The following is a 20287-nucleotide window of genomic DNA, read 5'->3' as shown; positions in this document are numbered from 1 at the left end:
ACTACCCAATCCAAAATGGTTCATGCGGTTCACAATTAAAAAAAAACAATTAAAATTTAAAAATCACAACATAAATCTCATTAAAACCACTGTTAAAAGTCAAGCTACATTTTTTTAATTCTTCAAATTAAAAAGGGAGCCAGCGTGGTGTAGTGGTTAGAGTGCCAGACTATGACCGGGGAAACCTGAGTTCAAATCCCCATTCAGCCATGAAACTAGCTGAGTGACTCTGGGCCAGTCACTTCTCTCTCAGCCTAACCTACTTCACAGGGTTGTTGTGAGGAGAAACTTGAGTATGTAGTACACTGCTCTGGGCTCCTTGGAGGAAGAGCGGGATATAAAAGGTTAATAATAATAATAAAAGAATTTTTCAAATTCTCTTGAGCACATCTAAAGATGATACATCTTGTATTTCTGCATGGAAAATATTCCATAACCTAGGAGAAGCTACTGAGAAGGCCTGATCCCAAGTTGCCAGCAGGTGAACTGATGGCACCTGAAGATAGACCTCTTTTGATTATCTTGATGAACCTTTCTCCCCATGCATGCAGCCTGGCACTACTGCAATAAAGAAATGAAATGAAGGAATCCCTAATCCCATAAGAATCTGTCCAAATGTTAAGACCATCCTCTCAGGTCCATCTTCCAGTACCTCAACCTTCTGAAGTTAGGCAAAAGGTGACCAGAGAAAGGGCCGCCCCATTTGTGCACCCCCTAAGGAGGCCTGTCTGGCATCATATATTCTGTAATTTCAGTGGTAGGCAAATACTTTTTTGTTCACTCAGGTTTATTACATTGTTGGCTAGATCTGTTTTAGTCACTGTTGTTCTTCAGTGCTGTTACAGAGCCAGTGGAGCATAGTTTCTAAGTTATGAATTAAGTCATCCTGGGGTTAAATCTCACCTTTGCCAAGAACCCACTAGGTGGCCTTCAGCAAGCCACTCCCTCTCAGTTCCCCCATCTCCGAATGGGGATAATTATGCTCACCTTACAGAGTTGTAAGCAGAGACACCATTCCCCATGGACCTTGGGGCAAATGTCCATATGCCTCACTGTCCTGGAGGGCCCCGGCAGGCCAGGAATCTCCTTCCCACACCGGCGGGGCAAGGGCACCAACTGGGAGATTCCTCCCTGGCGTGCTCTCTCTTCCACTCCAGCAGCCCAGGGAGAATCTCTAGGGCCTTCAGGCAGGCTTCTACTCCTCTCCCACTCAACCATCCACTGTTCAGTGGGTGGGTGGGGTTTCCAGAGGCAGAGTTCTGTGTTCTCTCCTTGCCTCCCTGGGACACTCTCCAGCAGGAGTACTGGAGGCTTCCCAGCAAACTCCTTCTGCCCTGTTGCTGCCTCCCTGATGTCCTGTGCCTTCCTGAGGAAGAGCCATAAAGTCCTGGAGAAGGTAAGTATGGGGGATTATGGGGCTTTCCCCCTTTTGTATATTTCCAGAATGCCTTTGCATAGGGCTTTGAAATTGGACACAGATATAGGGTGGCATAGCAGGACTTGGTGTATTGAATTTGAAGTGGGTTGGTCAATTTATTGATTTTCAATGGATTTTTGGATTTTAAAAAAGACTCCAAAAAAGTCCTATAACAGGCTTGTTTCAAGGCACAAAATTACCAAAGTTCCTGTAGCTGAAGCCTCCCCTTAGATCATCATTTCACCCCCATCTGGAAGAATATGACCTTTGCCTTCATAAAAAAGGGTAAAGCAACCTAGTTTTATGTCCAACCCTTTAGATATCCAGGAATGGCTTGACACTGGGTTCTGCAATTGGGCTCAGGTGTAAGATAAGATGGCAGGACTCTGTGTATTTATTTTGAAATAGATTAGTCAATCTGTTGATTTTTAATGATTTTCTTGAATTTTTTTCTTTAAACTTCAAAAACATTCTACAAGTGGCTTGTTTCATTGCAGAAAATTACAAAAACTTCAATTTTTCCACTGCTCAAGTAAAACTGCCAGAAAGCGTTATCTCTATCTATAGTGTACTTCACACTTAGCGAAAGTAGAATGAACTATTAACATACAAACAACAATTCCCGCCCCCACAAATGCACTATTTTCAAGTTGGTTTGTGATCCACAAGGTCTACGTGAGAACTGTGAACCAAGGGGCATGTGTTGTGGTTTTAATTTTTGAATTCATTGGCATGAATGATGCAACAAAAATTTGCCTTAAGTTTATTTAAGCTGATGTTTGCACACATCAGTGTGTCTGTTTGCATATACAGAAGAAGGAACAGACTTGTTTTCTTTTACTCCTGAGGGCAGGACTAGAACCAACGGGTTGAAATTACCAAGGAGTGAGGGGGCTCCCATAAGACCATTAGGTCCAGGATCAAAAATTAAATGGCTACAACCCTGGTTGAAAGGGTTGCAGCAAAATAATGCATATGAAGTGCTCTGAGCACTCGAAAGCGTATGCTGTTTCATTTTATCTATCATTTTTAGGACTGTTCTTATTGTTTGAATTCCCAAGTGTTCATTTTTTCCTCTTGTTTCAGTTTTGCAAAGAAGAAAAGCATGCCTCAGCTAGGTGGTAACCTGCCACAAAAACCATGAAAAATGAAACTGCTTCAAGTACAAGGAAAGACCAGATGGTCTTCTTCCTCTTGCCTTCAGTGTACAGCTATTCAGGTTTTAAAGTAGTTTAGTGGTGTCTCAGTAAATAAGCAATACCACCAAACTTCAGACAATTCCATGCAACATAATTCTGACTTTGCAGTATCTGGAAATAACCACAGCCTGCCAGTCAAAAGACTAGGGATGTGCAAAACATTTTGGGTACAGAATGATCTGTGCCCGAAACGACCAATTTCGGGTGATTCGGAGCCGAACCGAATCACCCATGATGAGACCTGATAATTTTCGGACCTGAAACGAATCACCCGTTTTGGATCCGAATTTTTTGGGTGTTTCGGGTCTCCTTTTTGTGCCCTGGAAAAGTGCCAGTCTTGTCTTCTTCTTCCCCCTCCATTTTCAGTTTGACGTCTCTTTGAATTTCCCGCCTTTTTGCCTCCATTGATTTCAATGCAGAAATTGCTTTCCTTTTACTTTAATTGAAAAGGTCCTGGGGCCAAAAGAGTGGTGTGGTGTGGTAGTGCCTAATGGGTGGAGGTTACCACCCCAATTGCAGAGGGATTGGGCAAAGGGCTGATTTTTGGTGAATTTCTGAAGTTTTAGTGTCTTTGGGGCAGATAGGGGGCATAACGTGGGATCTGGGCCAAAAGAGTGGGGTGGGGTGGTAGTGCCTAATGGGTGGAGGCTACCACCCCAATTGCAGAGTGATTGGGCAGAGGGCTGATTTTTGGTGAATTTCTGAAGTTTACGCGTCTTTAAGGTTTTCCCCCATTAGGTATAATGGAGGGTGTATCGCTTCACGTTGGGGGGAAAGGGGTGGCCTCGAGTGGTGTGGGGTTGGTGGTAGTGCCGGGTAGGGGAAAGAAAGCTACCTGAATTTTTTCAAAGGATTTGGGCAGAGGGCTGATTTTGTTGAAGTTTACGCGTCTTTAAGGTTTTTCCTCATAAGTTATAATAGAATGGAGCTTTCAGCAGCCCCATAAGTTCATTTGGTGGGTGCTGGGGTGGCCCAGAGCGAGTGGTGGTGTAGTGCACATAGGGTGCCAACCAATCCCATGGGTTTCTAACCCATGGCGTACAGGGTTCTGTTGTTTCTGAGGTATTCTGAGTGTGGATTCTATGATAGCAAATGAGATTTTCAATGACACACCATGAATCCACTCTAATTTGCTATCATAGAATCTAAACCTTAAAGACATGAACTTCAACAATTAACCAAAAACCCCACACTGCTCTAGGCCACCCCTTTCACCCCAACGTGAAGCGACACCCCCCCCATTCTACCTAATGGGGGAAAACCTTAAAAACGCGTAAACTTCAGAAATTCACCAAAAATCAGCCCTCTGCCCAATCACTCTGCAATTGGGGTGGTAGCCTCCACCCATTAGGCACTACCACCCCACCCCACTCTTCTGCCCCAGATCCCACTTTCTGCCCCCGATCTGCCCCACAGACACTAAAACTTCAAAAAATCACCAAAAATCAGCCCTTTGCCCAATCCCCCTGAAATTTGGGTGGTAGCCTCCACCCATTGGGCACTACCACCCCACCCCACTCTTTTGGCCCCCAGGACCCATTTTTCTTACCCGAATCGATTTGGATTCGGGTAAATCTGAATCCGAACCGAATCAGGGGTGATTCGGGTGAGCAAAATTCGGGCACAGAACAGAACAGGGGTGTTTCAGTTCGAGTCCAAACCGAAACACTGAAAATACCAAATTGCAAACCCTACAAAAGACTATTCATCAATCCAGATCTAAACACGATTTTTGTTTTTAAATTTGAAAGTGCAGCAAATATTTGATTCAGTTCACTATCTTGAACTATTCCACTAATAGTTCACTATCTTGAACGATTCTAGAATATATGTGAAAGTACCAAAGTTTTAAAAGATGATTATCTAATAAGTGGGCAAACAAATATAGATGTCAATTTGGTTTAAAGACACTCATTTTTGCCAGCATCAAACTCTACATCGGTACTAGTTAAGAAAATGAAAGTAGGAAGCAGACACCTGGGTGAAACTTGCCTGCGGCCAACCAAAATGGTGCAGATCCAGATCCCATTTTATTTATTATTTTACAAAAATGAAACAAAATGGATAGGTATGCCAGTTACAACCTGATAGATACATGTAGTGAAATATACTGCATTAATATATACTGTGAATCACTCACATCCAAGTATTGGGGATGTGCACGAATCACAACTCGTGCACCGAGTCAAAGGGTCAGTTTGAACATGTTTAAGAGTGAGGAGAATAGGTCTATACCTGCTCCTCCTCTGCTCACCACAGCTTCCTGCTGCAGAGTCACACTCCCCAGCAACACACACATGCTCTCCAGCATCCCGTCATGTGGCGGTGGTGCGTAGTACATGGCCTCTGCGCATGCGTGGTGGCCATTTTCATGGTCAGCAAGCATGCTGATCACACAAATGGCCACTGCACATGCATAGAGGCCATCTACGTGCTGCCACACCGCCACTGTGTGAGGGATGCTGGGACCATGCTGCCACAGTGGGAAGCTGCGGTGAGTGGCAAAGAAGCAGGTATTGACCTGCTTTCCTCACTCTGAAAGGTGCCCGAATTGACCCTTCAGATCAGTGCATGAATCATGATTCATGCACATCTCTACCAAGAATCTAATTACCTTTTGTCATACATTTACAAATAAGCAAAGCATAAATGTAGACCTGCTGTGATTTTCTGCGTGAAAAGTGCTCATAGACTTCACAAATTTAATATATTCTGTCTCCAAGCCAGTCTAGAGTAGAGAACCAGTTTAGACTTTATGACATTTTCAGTTATGAAAAGCAGGAAACCATAGAAGCGTCCATCCCGGAAACAATATGATTTGTATTTTAACAGGAACAAATCAGGGTTGAAGACAAATACTGGCACATCAATACCTAACACGTTTCTGCAGTACAGTGAAAGCTCTTAAAGCCACGGTCAAGTGGCAGCCACTTCCATTAGCAGGTGCTGGTTTGCAGTCACCATAAGATTCCCTGATTCACACACTTTTGATTAAATCTCCCAGTGAAGATCAGTCACCTGTGAAGACCATTTCTAGCTACACGCTGACTTGCCTAGGAACGGTGATGTGGAACCAGATAAATTGACCTACAGAGAATCCTCTCCAGTTGGGGAAAAAAAAAGTTAATGAGCAGGTCAGCGAGGTGAGGGAATAGTGTCAAATGGAGATTATCAAGGGAAGCAGCGAAAGGGGTGGGAAAGGGAATCAAACGTGATACTATGGTGATATTAGAAGTAATCTAAAAATGCTTTAAATAGGAGGTGGAGAAACCTTTGACTCCATGCAACAAAACCTTAAGAAATGTAAAGTTATGAAGAAATATTAAACTGAAGTGAAGAAAAATCCTGACACTGATTTTTTAAAATATATATATAAAACATAAATGTTATGGCGAAGCAAAAATGGAGTAGGTACGTTGTGATAATAAAATGCCAAAGAACATAATGTTGGAGCATTGCTGGTGAACTCTGACTTTTCTGGTCTTCCAAACCAGATTTGATGGCCACTAAATGTCCAAAATTGAGCTTTAAAAAGACTAGTAGGAAAAAGTTCTGGACCAGACTCAATAAGGTCATCACTGGGACTCAAAAAGGCCTGGAGGCCTTTGGTCCTTTCTGGGATGGATTGGGGCCCCCTGCCCCTTAGATTACTCTGGGTGACTTGCAGTAGATTGTTGTTTAACAATTGCCAATAAAACTGGCTCTCAGTTAATAATAGCCTATAACAGGGTTCCCAAAAGAGGGAGCTAGTATCTATGGGGGTACTTGAATGGCTCCTAGGGTGTACTCAGAGCCCTCCTGAAGCCACACTATCTGTTCCGCATCTGAGGATTGCCACTCGAGGCTGACGCATCCTCAGCGATGTGCCAATTGTAGAAGGGGAGGAAGGGAGGTGAAGATTTGCCTTCTGATTGACTAGCTATGTACTGAAGCTCAGCATACCCCCTCTCCTCAGCCTGACAGACAGGCTTCAGGCTCTCGTAGAGATGGTACAATCCATGTTTTTAAGATCAATTATGCAAGTCCCTAGATGCATCTCTAATACAGTGCTAAGATTAGAATTGGGAGTCATAAGTCTGGAGAACCAGGTGTGGATTATCATTTTTGACTACTGGTTGAAGGTGGTATTCTCTCCGATTGAGCTGGCGCCACTGATACATGAAGACAGCTTCCAATTATGGTGGAAGCCAGCTATTTTTAAAAACCATGCGCTTTATGGCTTTTCTCCTGAAGCGCTGCAATCTATGGGCCATGAACAAGCAAAAAAAAAAAAAAAGGCTGTAAAACAATGAATATTAGATATGGAATGGCAACAGGAGATGAGTAGGGCCCCCAAATGACTAAAAATATGGAGATTTGCACCTGATTATAGCCAACTTCTAATTACCCTTAAGTACCCTATAGAGCATTTGCACTGGTTCACGTTGATGTCTTTGTGGACTTGTATGGTAGATATGGTAGGATTTTTTATTCTGAATGTTACTGCCCATGTGATGCATATGCCATAGAGGATGTGAGTCATGTTTTATTATATTGCACTTTTTATAGGGACTCGCGTGAGTCATTAATTTTACCCCTGATTAAGGATATACCAGGCAGAGAAGATGGAGTATATATCTCATTTCTCTTGTCAGACCATCAAGCAAATGATACTTACAGCATGGCTAAGTTCTGTTTAATAGCAATGAATATACAATGACGCCTAATGCCTAATGTAGTGGAATAATTTGCTATGTTGTGTATTCATAAAACTATATTGTTGCTATATTGTTACATGGGTGACAAAGTGTTCTTTTCTTCATGTTTCTGTACTGGTAAAATACTGTAATAAAGTTTATCTATCTATCTAGACAGACTTGAGAAAATTATCACTGAGTATTCCCAATGAAATTAATAGGACACGTAAACTCGTCCTATTAATTTCAATGAGAGTACTCACTGACAAGGAGAAGTACTACAATGACATCTGTAAAGACCATGAGGATGGAAATAGACACGGAAAAACAAGGAAAGTTTTCCAAAAGATCTCTGAACTCAGAAGGAGGTTCCAACCTCTAATCGGCATATTAAAGGATGCCAAACGTCAGATAGTAACTGATTCAGAGAAGATCAGAGATGGTATACTGAAAATCTGTACAGCAGGGATGTCAGCATCCAAGATACTCTAGAACAGGGATTCTCAATGTTGGGTCCCCAGATGTTATTGGACTTCATCTCCCATAATCCACAGCCCCAGTGGCCTTTGGTTGGGAATTATGGGAGCTGAAGTCCAATAACATCTGGGGACCCAAGGTTGAGAATCCCTGCTCTAGAAGATATGCCCTACTTGTAAGAGCCTCTAGTACGGAAAGATGAAGTTAGATCAGCACTCCAGTCATTACCAAGTTGGAAGGCTACAGAAATTGATAGAAATATAGGAGGCAACAGAAGAAGAATCAGTCAAGGTTCTAACCAAACTATGCCAGCAAATTTGGAGAACAACACAGTGGCCAACAGACTGGAAGAGATCAGTATACAGTACATACCAGTACCAAAGAAAGGAGACATTATTGCTGTTGCACACTGGATAATTGAGAAAGCCAAAGAATACCAAAAAGTACTCAATATGTGCTTCATTGACTATAGAAAAGCCTTCGAATGCGTCGACCATTCAAGTTGTGGAATATCCTTAGGAAAATGAGCATCTCAGAACATGAGAAACCTATACACAGGACAGGAAGCCATAGTTCAGAAAGAACATGGTGAAACAGACTGGTTTCAGATCGGCAAAAGAGTAAGGCTGTATACTTTCTCCTTATTTATTCAACTTATATGCTGAACATATACTGAGGGTAGTTGGACTGGAAGAAGATGAGTGTGGTTTTAAAGCTGGAAGAAGAAACATCAATTACCTGTGCTATGCTGATGACACCACTCTGATAGCTGAGAATGCGGATTATCTGCAAGCTCTAGTAATGAAAGTCAAGAAGCACAGTGAAAAAATGGGACTACGACTAAATGTAAAGAAGACGAAACTAATGACAACGGGTACAGCAACCAGCCTCAGAATTGATAATGAGGACATTGAAGTAGTGGATAGCTTCTGCCTTTTAGGATCGACCATCAACAGTAACGGATCCAGCAGTCAAGAAATACGCCACAGATTAGCACTTGCTGGGCTGCAATGAAGGCGTTAGAAAGGATATTTAGATGCTAACAATATTTCCCCCCGGGATACTCTATGGATACACAAGCTAGACTTTGAAGAAGCAGGGCAGAAAAAGTATTGACACTTTTGAACTTTGGTGCTGGTGAAGACTTTTGAGGATACCATGGACAGCCAGGAAAACAAACAAATGGATCCTAGAACAAATCAATCTAGAATTTTCACTCAAGGCACAAATGACCAGGCTCAAACTATCATACGTTGGACACATTATGCAAAGAGCCAGCTCCCTTGAGAAGTCCATAATGCTGGGAAAAGGATGACCAGCAGCAAGGTGGATGGACTCAATTATGACAGCAATTTTATTTATTTATTGTTAAATTTGTATACCACCGTTCATTAAAACAATCCCAAGGCAGTTCACATAGAAAAATTAAAACAAGACTATAAAAATTACACAATTAAAATATTAAGCTAAAAAAATAAAAACAGAGATCTAACTAAAAAGATTTAAAAATACATGCATAAAATAACCGTACAAAATACAAAGAAGCAGCAGAGGAGACAATCATATAAAAGCGCTCTCTCTCTGCAGGTTCATGATAGAAGGGGTACCCTTGTTTAAAAAGGTTGGGAATCCCTGGCCAATGGAATTGCAAGTTCAAAAAACAGCCCTCTGACTCAGCAGGCTTTGTGCTGATTATCTATCTCTCAGCCTCTATGCTTTTCTTGTGTAAAAAAGGAGTATATTTGTGTTTGAATTCCTGATTTGTACTAACACAGATGCAGATTTGTATTTAGATATGCAGATTCTGTTTCTGCCAACCCTGAACAGGCATGAGAGAACCCCTGAGCTGAAGCAAGTGCTGAGTCAGCTGAGTTCTCCCATGCCTGCTCAGGGTTGGTGAAAACAGAACCTGTATATCTAAATACTGCTGAGAGGATCTCAAATCAGTCACTGAGTTATTCAGCTAAAAAGAGCATGGGCTTGATCAGAAATCCTGCACCAGCTAGAGAGGTGTCCAGTAGTTATGTGCACGGAACCGCGGAGCTGTGGGGGGAGGATGCACTTACCCCTCCTGCCGCTTCACCCCCCTCCGGCGCGCTATTTTTAGTTAACAATTCGGGCAGCAGGATACCTCCCTGCCGCCTCTCCCCCACTCAGCTGCAAAAGGCTTCAGGAAGCCTTTTGAGTGTGCACGCGCGTGTGTGGCTGTGCGTGCACACGTCACAGAGACATGATGCACGCGAACAACGTGCGCACGCGCAAAAGGCTTCCTGAAGCCTTTTGCAGCTGAGCAGGGGAAGGGGCGGCAGGGAGGTATCCTGCCGCCCCAACTGCTAACTAAAAAAGGCATGCCGGAGGGGGGAAAGCGGTGGGATGGGTAAGTACACCCTCCCCCTGCCCTTAAAGGAACCCCCAGCCCAGTCCGCCCAAACTGCCCATGTCCGGACCGGTCCGGAGGCCTGTAGAATGGCCTCCTGACCAGTCCGTGCACATCACTAGTGTCCAGCAGGGATGGAGTAGCCAGAATTGGATGAAAATGGGGTTATACCTCACTTTTAGGCTATCTGCTTAGCATTCAAAAGCTCCCAGGTTCAGTCCCTGGCAGCATAAGAACATAAGTAAAGCCCTGCTGGCCAAAGGCCCATCCAGCCCAGCATCCTGTTTCATAAAGTGGCCCACCATAAGCCTCTGGGAAGCCCCCAGGCAAGAGGTGAGGGCATGCCCTCTCTCTTATTGTTGCTCCCCTGCAACCGGTATTCACAGGCATCTTGCCTCTGAGGCTGGAGGTGGCATATAGTCCCCAGACCAGTAGCCATTCATAGACCCGTCCTCCATGAATTTGCCCAAGCCTCTTTCAAAGCCATCCAAGCTAATGGCCATCCTCACATCCTGTGGCAGAGAATTCCATCAATTAATTATGCACTGTGTGAAAAAGTATTTCCTCTTGTCAGTCCTAAAATTCACAGCCTTCATGGGATGACTCCTGGTTCTAATGTTGTGAGAGAGGGAGAAAAATTTCTCTGTGTCCACTCTCTCTACTCCACGCATAATTTTATACACCTCAATAATGTCCCCTTGTAGTCACCTCTTTTCCAAACGAAAAAACCCCAGATGCTGTAGCCTTGCCTCCTAAGGACGGCACTCCAGGCCCCTGATCATCTCGGTTGCCCTCTTCTGCACCCTTTCCAGTTCTACAATGTCCTATAGGATGTTCATCTTCAGGTAGGGCTGCAAAGGCCTCCTGCCTGAAACCTTGGAGATGCTGCTGCCAGTCTGTGTAGACAATAGATGGACCAATGGTCTGACTTGGTATAAAGCAGCAGCTTCCTATGTTAATGCCTGATGGGGTTCATAGATGATTCTCTCTGCTCTTCTGAGCTACTGTCTTGCACTTGGCTCTGGTTGGCGGACTTCAGGGTTATAGTAAAAAACAAAGCAGACCCTGCAAGCCTGAAGTCCTCCTATCCCAAATTACACTACGGCAGATCAGACTGACCACTCTCTCCGTGTGCACGCACAGCCACACACTGATTTCTTTCCTACATACACAGTGAGAGAAAGAGAAAGACGCACACAAACGTTTTGATAACCCTTTTGAAACTTGCAATCTGTCAGTCTATTTGGTGATATGTATTTTTATGAATAATTCAAGAAGCACTAATAGGCACCAGGCCTCTGCGGTTTAATAAAATGTTATTTTAGCTTCTGTTCTTCCAGGAACTTTGTAAAGCTGTCTTAGACCATAAAATATAGGAACAAGACCCTGGAAATAACAATACTCATTTCACAAAGACGAACCAGCCTGAGCAGCTGCTATTCCATTCACTTCACCTAAAAACAGAATGATTATAAAAGCAGGCAGACATTAAAAACAAACAAGGCCACTTTCATTAAGCTGACTTTGGGAAATACTGTACATGGATAAGTGAAAGGACAAGATGCTACAATGAGAAACATTTGCATGGGTCCTTTGAAGAGGCACCTGAACTGGGGTGTGCCTAGGTAATTTTGGAGCCCAGACCTGAAGGGATTTAAAGTCCCCCCCTGGCTTGAGGGCTTGGGGCGGGGTCAGGGGCAAATTAAATTTTTTTTCAAACTTTTTTAAAGCCACCACTGCGTGACAGGGATAGTAGCAAAGACAGGGGTGGCCAGTGGGGTGCGGGCACTCAAAGGGTGACCGAGGCAGGGGAGGCAGAGGCGGTAGCAAGAGCCTGCCTGCTACCCAGCCTGCCTGCTGCCCAAATGACAGGTCGGGCCATTTTTGGCGCATTTAGAGGCTCTCTGCGCATGCTACTACCCCCGCTATGCAGCAGCAGTTGAAAAATGTTTTTTAAAAAAAATTAGCTTGTACAGCAGGGTGGTGGGCACGAGGCAGTGGCGGGGCTCTGTGGAGGCCCCCTCGGACATTTGGAGGCCTTCCCCGCAGAGGCAGGAGGCCACAGACCAGACCCCCAAGGTCCATGGCAAAGTGTGCCTCTGCAGCTGAAAAATCTATAAATAAATACATTTTGCTTAATTAAATGTATAAAGCCACTTTTATTTTTAAATCCATGATAAGAGTGGTGGCTTTATTTCCAAACCTTAAACACGTTTGTTGAAGATAAAAAGAAATACTCTACCAGTTGGATCAAAGTCTGGAAAATAATCGGGGCAATTTTGGTCAGCCAGTTTCCCTGCAGGTGTGTCATCCCAACAAAGCCATCCATCCCATGTCCGGTTACAAAACAGCCCTGGAAATGCAGAAAGAATAAACTGTTATTGTTCAGAAAAAGCCTCCTAATCGCCTTCTCCTGTTCTGATTATCCCTCTGCTTTCCTCCCTCCCTTCTGTAATGTTTGTAAGATTTTACAGCCTGACATGGTGCACAGTCTACCACCTCCATAAAAGTCTACCCCGGAGCTGATGCAGACTTCAAAGGCCCTCCTGAGGCTGTTTTGAAGCAGAGATAGCAGAAGCTATGTTTCGAGAGATTCCCCCCATTATTGCAAATGGGGGAACCTCCAGAAATGCAGTTCCTGCGATTGCTGCTTCCAAACAGCACTGGGGGTGCCTCTGCAACAGCCCCAGGATGGACCATCATGGAGGCACATCGTGTCAGTATTACTATTATTTTTAAATCAGGATGTACTGTAGTAGAAATGTGACTACCACTATTTTGAAATGATACATTAGAGCCCTTTTCAAAGACTCTGTTGTACATGCGTACAGATGTCTACACACACATACATCTCTTTGTTTGAATGACTGCATACGCACTCACTTTCAAAGTGAACCTGGGAACAGGCCCACTGTATAGTTCCCACCAGGGGTGTAGCTACAATTGAGTGGATGTGTTCAAAGAACTTAGGCCCCCAGCTCCTGAGGGCCTGCCCAGCCCCCCCTCCCTATTTTCTTCATTAACTCCTTCACTCTGAAGGACCACTGGGGAGAGGAGCAAACGCGGGCCCCCTCTCCCCTAGCTATGCCCCTGGTTCCTACACTGCAAAGGTAACATGATAACCATTTCTTAGTGAGTTTGAAAGCTTCCTCTCAAGACCGTTGCTATCAACTGTATTGTCCAGGGGTGTAGCCACTAATGGGCGACCGGGTTCAAAGAACCCGGGCCGCGGCCCTGACACATACCCCGCATCTGACGTCAGATGTGGGAGGTGCTGGTTTAACTCCCGAGCGAGACCGCACAGCCCCATTCAGGAGTTAAATTGCTGGTGCTGCATTTGCAGCATGGCCAGAAGCGGCTCTTCTCGCCGTGCTGCGTACACAGCACTGGCCCCGATCTAACTCCCGAATGGGGCCATGCGACCCCTTTCGGGAGCTGGATGGTGTCTGAGATCAGAGCAGGGGTGGCGGCTAGACACGGGCCACCCGTGGTCTGGCTCTGCTAGTGGTATTGTCATTGACCCATTGGTTTTGACAGCCAGGATTAAAGTGAGCTTTCAAAGCTCTTATCCAGCACAAAATGGATGACAAGTATTGCTTAAAGATGCTCAGCAATCAGATTAACAGCTGTTTAAAGGCTACTGAAACTTAATGCTGGACATTTTTAAGTCAGAAGACTGAAGCTTTCTGTTCCATTTCCAAACATTACAATATCATCCCCACCCCCTGCCCCGTGGCTGTGTTGAGCCTTCCTTTTTCAAATGCATTTTTTCTTAATATATTATGTGATGTGATGTGATGTGTGTGTGTGTGTATGTGTTCCTCTCTTAGAAACACAGATGTGCTAAAAACTTTGCTTAGGTTACTGATAATTCATAACAGCACTCCCATTACACCCTTCCTTCCCCGGCAGGGTTTTGTTTTGTGGACAAAAAAAACTTTGTTTTCTCCCAGGCCTGGGATGCATTCCTGTATAAGCTGGAAGAATCACTTCATGGAATCAATGGAAAAGATTAACAAGAGAAGCACAAAGAACAACTAAAGCACATTTTCTGGAAGACAGCAGGGTAGGCTACATAGGAAGTTTTGTTTTTAATTTTGAAAACATTTGTCATTTTGTGAAATGAAAAACATTTGTGTTCTTCAGCATACCATACAAAGTCCTCCCCCTCCACAGGGGAAATAAATACTTCTCCCTCATAATTACTATTTTATTGGAAAGAGTAAACCAATTTTATTTCTGTGTAGTGTTATTTCTGGGCTGTATTTCAAATTTGCGTGTTTGCGATCCCCAGTTCTTTGTTGCCTTAAAATAATCACTCCCATTTTTAAAAAAAGGTTTTCTCCAGTGAATCGTGTTTGTAAGGTTTAGATCTATGTTTTGAATTATTATTATAGCAAGGGTTAATTCTATAGTTGGTGATTCACGAGGAGGTGTGAGCGGGAAGTCCATATTTGTTCAATTTGTTGTGATTGTTAAGATATTGTTAAAATTAATAAAAATATAATTAAAAAAAAAGTTTTTCTCCAGGGATGCCTTTTCAGTTCAGGTCTCAGCTGGGCAGTCTTGGTTGTGGTATTTTACATTTGATAAGGGTGTGCTAAGCTAAATGGTCCGTTGCAGTTACACAGAATTTGTTCTCTGTTATAAACCCTGTTAGGTCAGATTGCATGTCCAACAGAGTACAATAATGAGACTTCCAAAGAATGAGAGAGACTTCCCTTGTGGTATACAGGAGTGCCATTTTAGGTACTGGGATTTAAAGATCTATTTCCCTCCTGAGCAGATGGAGGCCCATCATGAATGTTGGAGAAGGTGCTGCAGAGCGGTGGCCAGAACTCAGTCCTAGGTGTGATGGAGCCTTGGGAATTCATCAAACTTAGGAGTGCACTCTGGACTCCATCCCATTCTGTAGCATCTTTTCTAAAAGTCACCATGCACAATTGGTGCTACTGCTGAAGGAAGTAGAGCATGCCAGGGCCTGGGAGATAACACCTAAGCCCTGTCTAGTTGTTCAGACTAAACCCTGCTGTACACACTTACTGTGTTCCAAGAGGTTTCACCATGTGAGCAACTCCCTGAAATTAAAACTAGCACATAATGGAAAAGGTTCTAGACCAGCTCTTTCCCTACTGCAACACCTTTCTACTTGTAGGAAGTATTTTATGTAGGAGAGAATGCGGAAAAAGACATTCACTACTGGCAGTCTGAAGTAGTAGTTCACTCTGCTACCTCAGGGCACTACCACCTCATTTCTGACTAATGGGGCTATATTTGTCGGCCACCTGTCGAGGTGGCAATGTTTGTAAGGTGTGGGAATTCTGTGCCATCTATGTTCTTGAAGTTCTTTTACTGATTCTCTCTCACAGTCCAGGCAACTTATTAGCAGACACACCCACAACCTCTTTTTGAAGAATGTCTGCCTCCTCGAACGTATCCAATTTAGTCTTAAAACTAACAAGTCTCTTTCAATTCACGCAATTGTTGCAGGGAAACTATTGCAAAACTTTATTCTTCCAGAGGTTAAGAACTTCTTTGTGACTTCCAGCCTGAAAAGTATCACCAGATAGCAGCTAATCCATTTGTTCTTGTAACCATGGTTAGCCATAAAGGCTATTTTGTCTAGCCTATAGCATTTTAGAAACACATTAAAGTAATTTAAAAGTGGTTTTCTTCTTTTACCTGGTTTCTTGTAAGGAGGGTCTCTGTTCATCCTCTCATAGCATTTGAACTGTGAATCTACTATCTTCTGGCGTCTGGCTGAATATTCAGTTGCTATAGGCTCTAATGTGGGGTCAGTATAACTTACAGTAGAAGAGAGACTTGGAGCCATTCTCTGTGCAAAGAGGAAAATCTGTTAATGCATGTGAGTAAAAGCAGGAGAAAATAATCAAGAACACGAGAGTCAGGGATGCCCATCATTCTTACTTCAAAGGCCTTTTCATCTGCACATATGCTCAGTGTTACCATGGAGATTTTATGTATTTCTAGTAAAAATGTAAAGCACTTCCCTTTACCAACAGGTTTCTATCGAGCAGGCAAAATACAGCATTAAGTAAAACTTTGCAAAGGGCTGCTTGTTCTGATTACCTACGAGAGCCCCTTTTGAATCTCCTTAAGGAAGCAATCCATGAGGCACTGTGATATCATATTGTTTGTAGTGAGATTTGTGCAGGAAGGCTGTGCAATCCTCTGTGTAATGGACGGAAGTTGAGCCATAGTCATGCCCAGTGGACTGCACACTGTCATCACAACCCCATACCATGAGCACAACTGCCGCTCAGAAGGAAAAGGAAACACCCCACTGTGAGCTGGCAAGTCTGTTAAAAAAGTACTCATCAAATTGCAGACTGTATGCTTTATTGCCACCTTTAGGTATCCCCTTGGCAATGACTGAGTTATCTAAATTACCAGGCTCCATATTCTAAGGGGGAAAGAAGGGTGGAGGCACCACCAAAGAAACAAGAAGAGGAGATCCTGAGATGCCTCAGTCAACAATGATCAACAATGTTGTGGAAGGAAAGCTGCTCCTGCCTGCAAAGCATGGTTTTAGCCTTCGGGAAAGGACTTTTCCAAAACATGTCATGACAAAGTAAATTTATTTTGGCCTGACATGTTTTTGAAAAGTCCTTTCCCAAAGGATAAAACTATGCTTTGCAGGCAGGAACAGCCTTCCTTCTACAACAAACCGCCCAGACGCAAGTTCTGGGCAGTATAGAAATATGACAAACAAACAAACAAACAAACAAACAAACAAACAAACAAACAAACAAACAAACAAACAAACAAACAAACATTGTTGATCAAGCTCAGAAGGTGCCCTTAAAAAAGGACTTGTCCGAAACATGGCAGACCAAAATAAATACACCTATGAGGCATGTGAGGGTCTCCTCTTCTCATTTCCATATTCTAGGGACACACAGAGCCAGAACTGAGGTTCATGTTCCAACAAACACAAGTGCACTACACCCTGAAGGGATTACTACTATGAGATTTTGCGACATAGCAGCCGATTGTGATAACCGAGTTTTGCTTCTACTCATGTAATGCAGCTGTACAAAATGCACTGGGCTTTAAAGTGTGGTTGCTTATGGCAGGGCTAGGAATACTTCAGATCTGCAGGATCCACTGTGTTTTACTAGAACCCAGTACCGGCTGATGTACACTGTAGAAGAGTATACCTTTAATGACTGGTAAAAGCTCTCCACACCACCACCTGGCATTCTGCCACATGCCCACCACATGCCCAGCCCCAGCTGTTCAGTTGGCCAATGTGCATGCATAGTCCACACAGCAAGTGTTTGCCATGCTGGCCCCTCAAATGGCTGCCGCACATGCACATCCACCAGGTGAGTGGCAGGAGCAGTGCACATGGTGGGATGTTGGGCAGCAGTGGCAGGAGCTTTTACCAATCATTAAAGATACACCAGGCCAGTTGCTCCAGGACTCTGGAATGCGCTTCCTAATGAAATTAGTTTCCCCTTCTCTGAGCACTTTTAAGAAGGACCTGAAAACATACCTGTTTGGCCAGGCTTTTAGTTTATAGTTTGTAAGCTTCAGGTTTTAGAGTTTTTATTTGTATTTTAAATTGCTTTAATTGCATTGATGTTTTAATGGTTGTTTTTAGATTGTGAACCACCCAGAGAGGCGGGTCTCACGATTAGTGAGACCCACTTTTGCCGATACTGTGGGGAGAGCTCTCCCCCCGACGATCGCTGCAGGAGCCCTGGGCAGCTGTATCGGCCGCCTGCACGATTGTCGGATCCATGACGGAGTCAGCGGGGGCTGGGGAGCTTGGGGGGCCGCGTGGCCCCCGGAAGCCCCAGTATGCCCTGCACGAGCGTGCAGAGCATACTGGGGAGACCCCCGGAGCTGGGAGATGGCTTTTTGCCTCCCCTCCGGGGGTCTACTCACGTGGTACTCACGATCAGATAGCCCAGGTTTGCAGAGCACTCGCTCCGCTAACCCGGGCTAAGGGGAGGGGTACTTGAGTGGGTTACCCGCTCTAGAACCACCGGGCTCACAGCCAAGCCCAGTGGTTCTCAAAATCAGCAAAAATCGGGCTAGCAGAGGCCAGCCCGATTTTTGCTGATCGTGAGAATAGCCCCAGAGACTTTTGTATGTGGTGGTACAGAAATGTACGTACTCACTCACTCACTCACTAATGCCCTTCCACTACACCCCACCTGCCCCAGCGTCCACCAGTTACCACTGTTGGAATCCTGAAGCTCGACTACTGTTAGGAGAGAAAGCACCAAAAAGCAGAAGAGAAAAAGCAAGGTTATACTTGAGTGTAATTTTGAGTGAGTTGTTTTAACTGGAGACCTAGAATAAGACACACAAAGACCTTTTGCCGCAAGGAAGAACACTGGTTGAAAAACAATGAGCAATCTTCACGGAATAAATTGCTATTTTAAAGCACTGGCTCAAGGTCTGTCTTTAGCATTGCTCTTGAACATATGAAGTTGCCTTATACCATTTAGTTGATCTAGTGCAGTATTGGCTACACCGACTGGCAGCAACTGTCCAGGGTTCCAACCAGTGTTCAGAGACTGAACTTGGGACATCCTGCATGCAAAGCAGGTGCACATTGCCTTTTCAACTATGGCTCCTCTGACAGGAGTAAGCAAGGACACCAAGCATCATGAATATGTATAGCTTTATATGTATACCCTCTCACTTCAATCTACCAAGCATCCTGCCCCATTCAGATCCATGTGTGTATGCCTCTACAGGCACATTGAAATGAGCAGGCACAGTATTTTAAAACAAAGTAAACCAGTTTTACTGGATCCATCCAGGCACTTCATGCTCTTGAGCATGAGGTTATTTTTAGCTTTTTCATACCAGGACAGTCACTTTGCACACACAAGGGCTCTGCATGCTCATCTGAGCACATCTTAACTCTGTGGTCACAACCATTTGCTGCGGACTTGTTTGTATCAGCCAGCTTACTTCTCTACTGAATAAAATATGTTTTCGTTTAAGCTGCTTGTCAGAACTGATGTGCTCCATCAGTGGCAGCAGCTCAAGGCTCTAGTGGGAAATGTGCATTAAAAGCAGCCTTTAATATATCAGGCAATTGCAATGTTTATTTGTACATTTTGGACACTCATTCTTAGTATTCCATTTTACCTTGAGAACATGAGCTGGTGAAGCTGTTGCCATATTAAAATATTTCCCTTTTGCTATGTTAGTCTAAACTATGGTTCAACTATGGGCTTAGCATTCCCATGAGGATCTTAAAAAGATGGTTGTCTAACACTTTCATAAACCATTCACCTCTCCTCACAGTTTTACAGAAACATTTGATGGCTTAAGCAGATGCTTGCAGTTGTACAAAGAGGCAACATGAGCATTTCCAGTAATAAATACCAGCCTCCTTCCCCTGAAACACATCATTGGTCATCATCCTACTATTGACTGCATTCAGTTTAATACCATTAGATCACCAGGATAATTTCTTGGAGGATGAAATATAAATCACATTTATTAGCTCTTGTAGTTCCAGCCTTATAGCCAGTTTATCAGCATTTCTTCATCAGCTGAGTGAAACCTATGCAGGAGGGCATAAGTGCCCCAGGTTTCATCCATTAGATGAAACGGATAGATTCGTTTTTTAGATTGTGAGCCCTTTGGGGACAGGGATCCATCTTATTTATGTATTTTCTCTTTGTAAGCTGCCCTGAGCCATATTTGGAAGGGCGGTATAGAAACTGAACAAATAAATAAATAAATAAATAAGTAAAATTTGGAATAGATTTTGAGTATCAAGACAGTATAGCATTAGAAGGAGAAGGGACATGGCATCCTTAATGCTTTTCTCCTCCCCATTATTGTTAATTCACAGTCTGTGATGAAAAACACACAGAGGCTGCCTTCGGACATAGTGCAGAACCGCAGGTCCAATGGACCTGCGGTTCCACACTCCCCTCCTCCATTTTCCTGTCCACATTTGGATTAAATTTAGACCTACCTCTCTGCAGTCTCACTCTTTCTTTCTTTTGGAATGCACTGGGAATTATGCTACATCATGATGTAGTCTAATTCTTGGTGCATTCCAGGAGGGAAAAAAGCGGATGGCAGGAGCTAGCCACCCTGAAGAGCAGCAGCTTTTGAAATGCTGCTGCTGCCACCTGGA

The 20287-nt window shown here is 43.8% G+C and overlaps 1 protein-coding gene across 6 annotated transcripts in view; it reads right to left on the bottom strand.

The window, feature by feature from the left end:
• CALCR (calcitonin receptor) overlaps positions 1-20287 on the bottom strand; it is a 360448-nt gene that overhangs the window by 105417 nt on the left and 234744 nt on the right. For all 6 annotated transcript variants that reach the window (XR_008310066.1, XM_053263181.1, XM_053263180.1 and 3 more), the window contains 2 exons: positions 15829-15982; positions 12389-12499 (listed from right to left, as the gene is read on the bottom strand). Coding sequence is in view for 5 of the 6 variants with exons in the window: in XM_053263181.1 (XP_053119156.1) it covers positions 12389-12499; positions 15829-15982 (265 nt within the window). In the remaining variant the exon portion in view is untranslated. The remainder of the gene's footprint in view (positions 1-12388; positions 12500-15828; positions 15983-20287) is intronic.

The sequence above is a fragment of the Hemicordylus capensis genome, chromosome 6, assembly GCF_027244095.1.
Source record: "Hemicordylus capensis ecotype Gifberg chromosome 6, rHemCap1.1.pri, whole genome shotgun sequence".
NCBI lineage: Eukaryota > Metazoa > Chordata > Lepidosauria > Squamata > Cordylidae > Hemicordylus > Hemicordylus capensis.
This window is presented reverse-complemented; position numbering and strand designations above follow the sequence as displayed.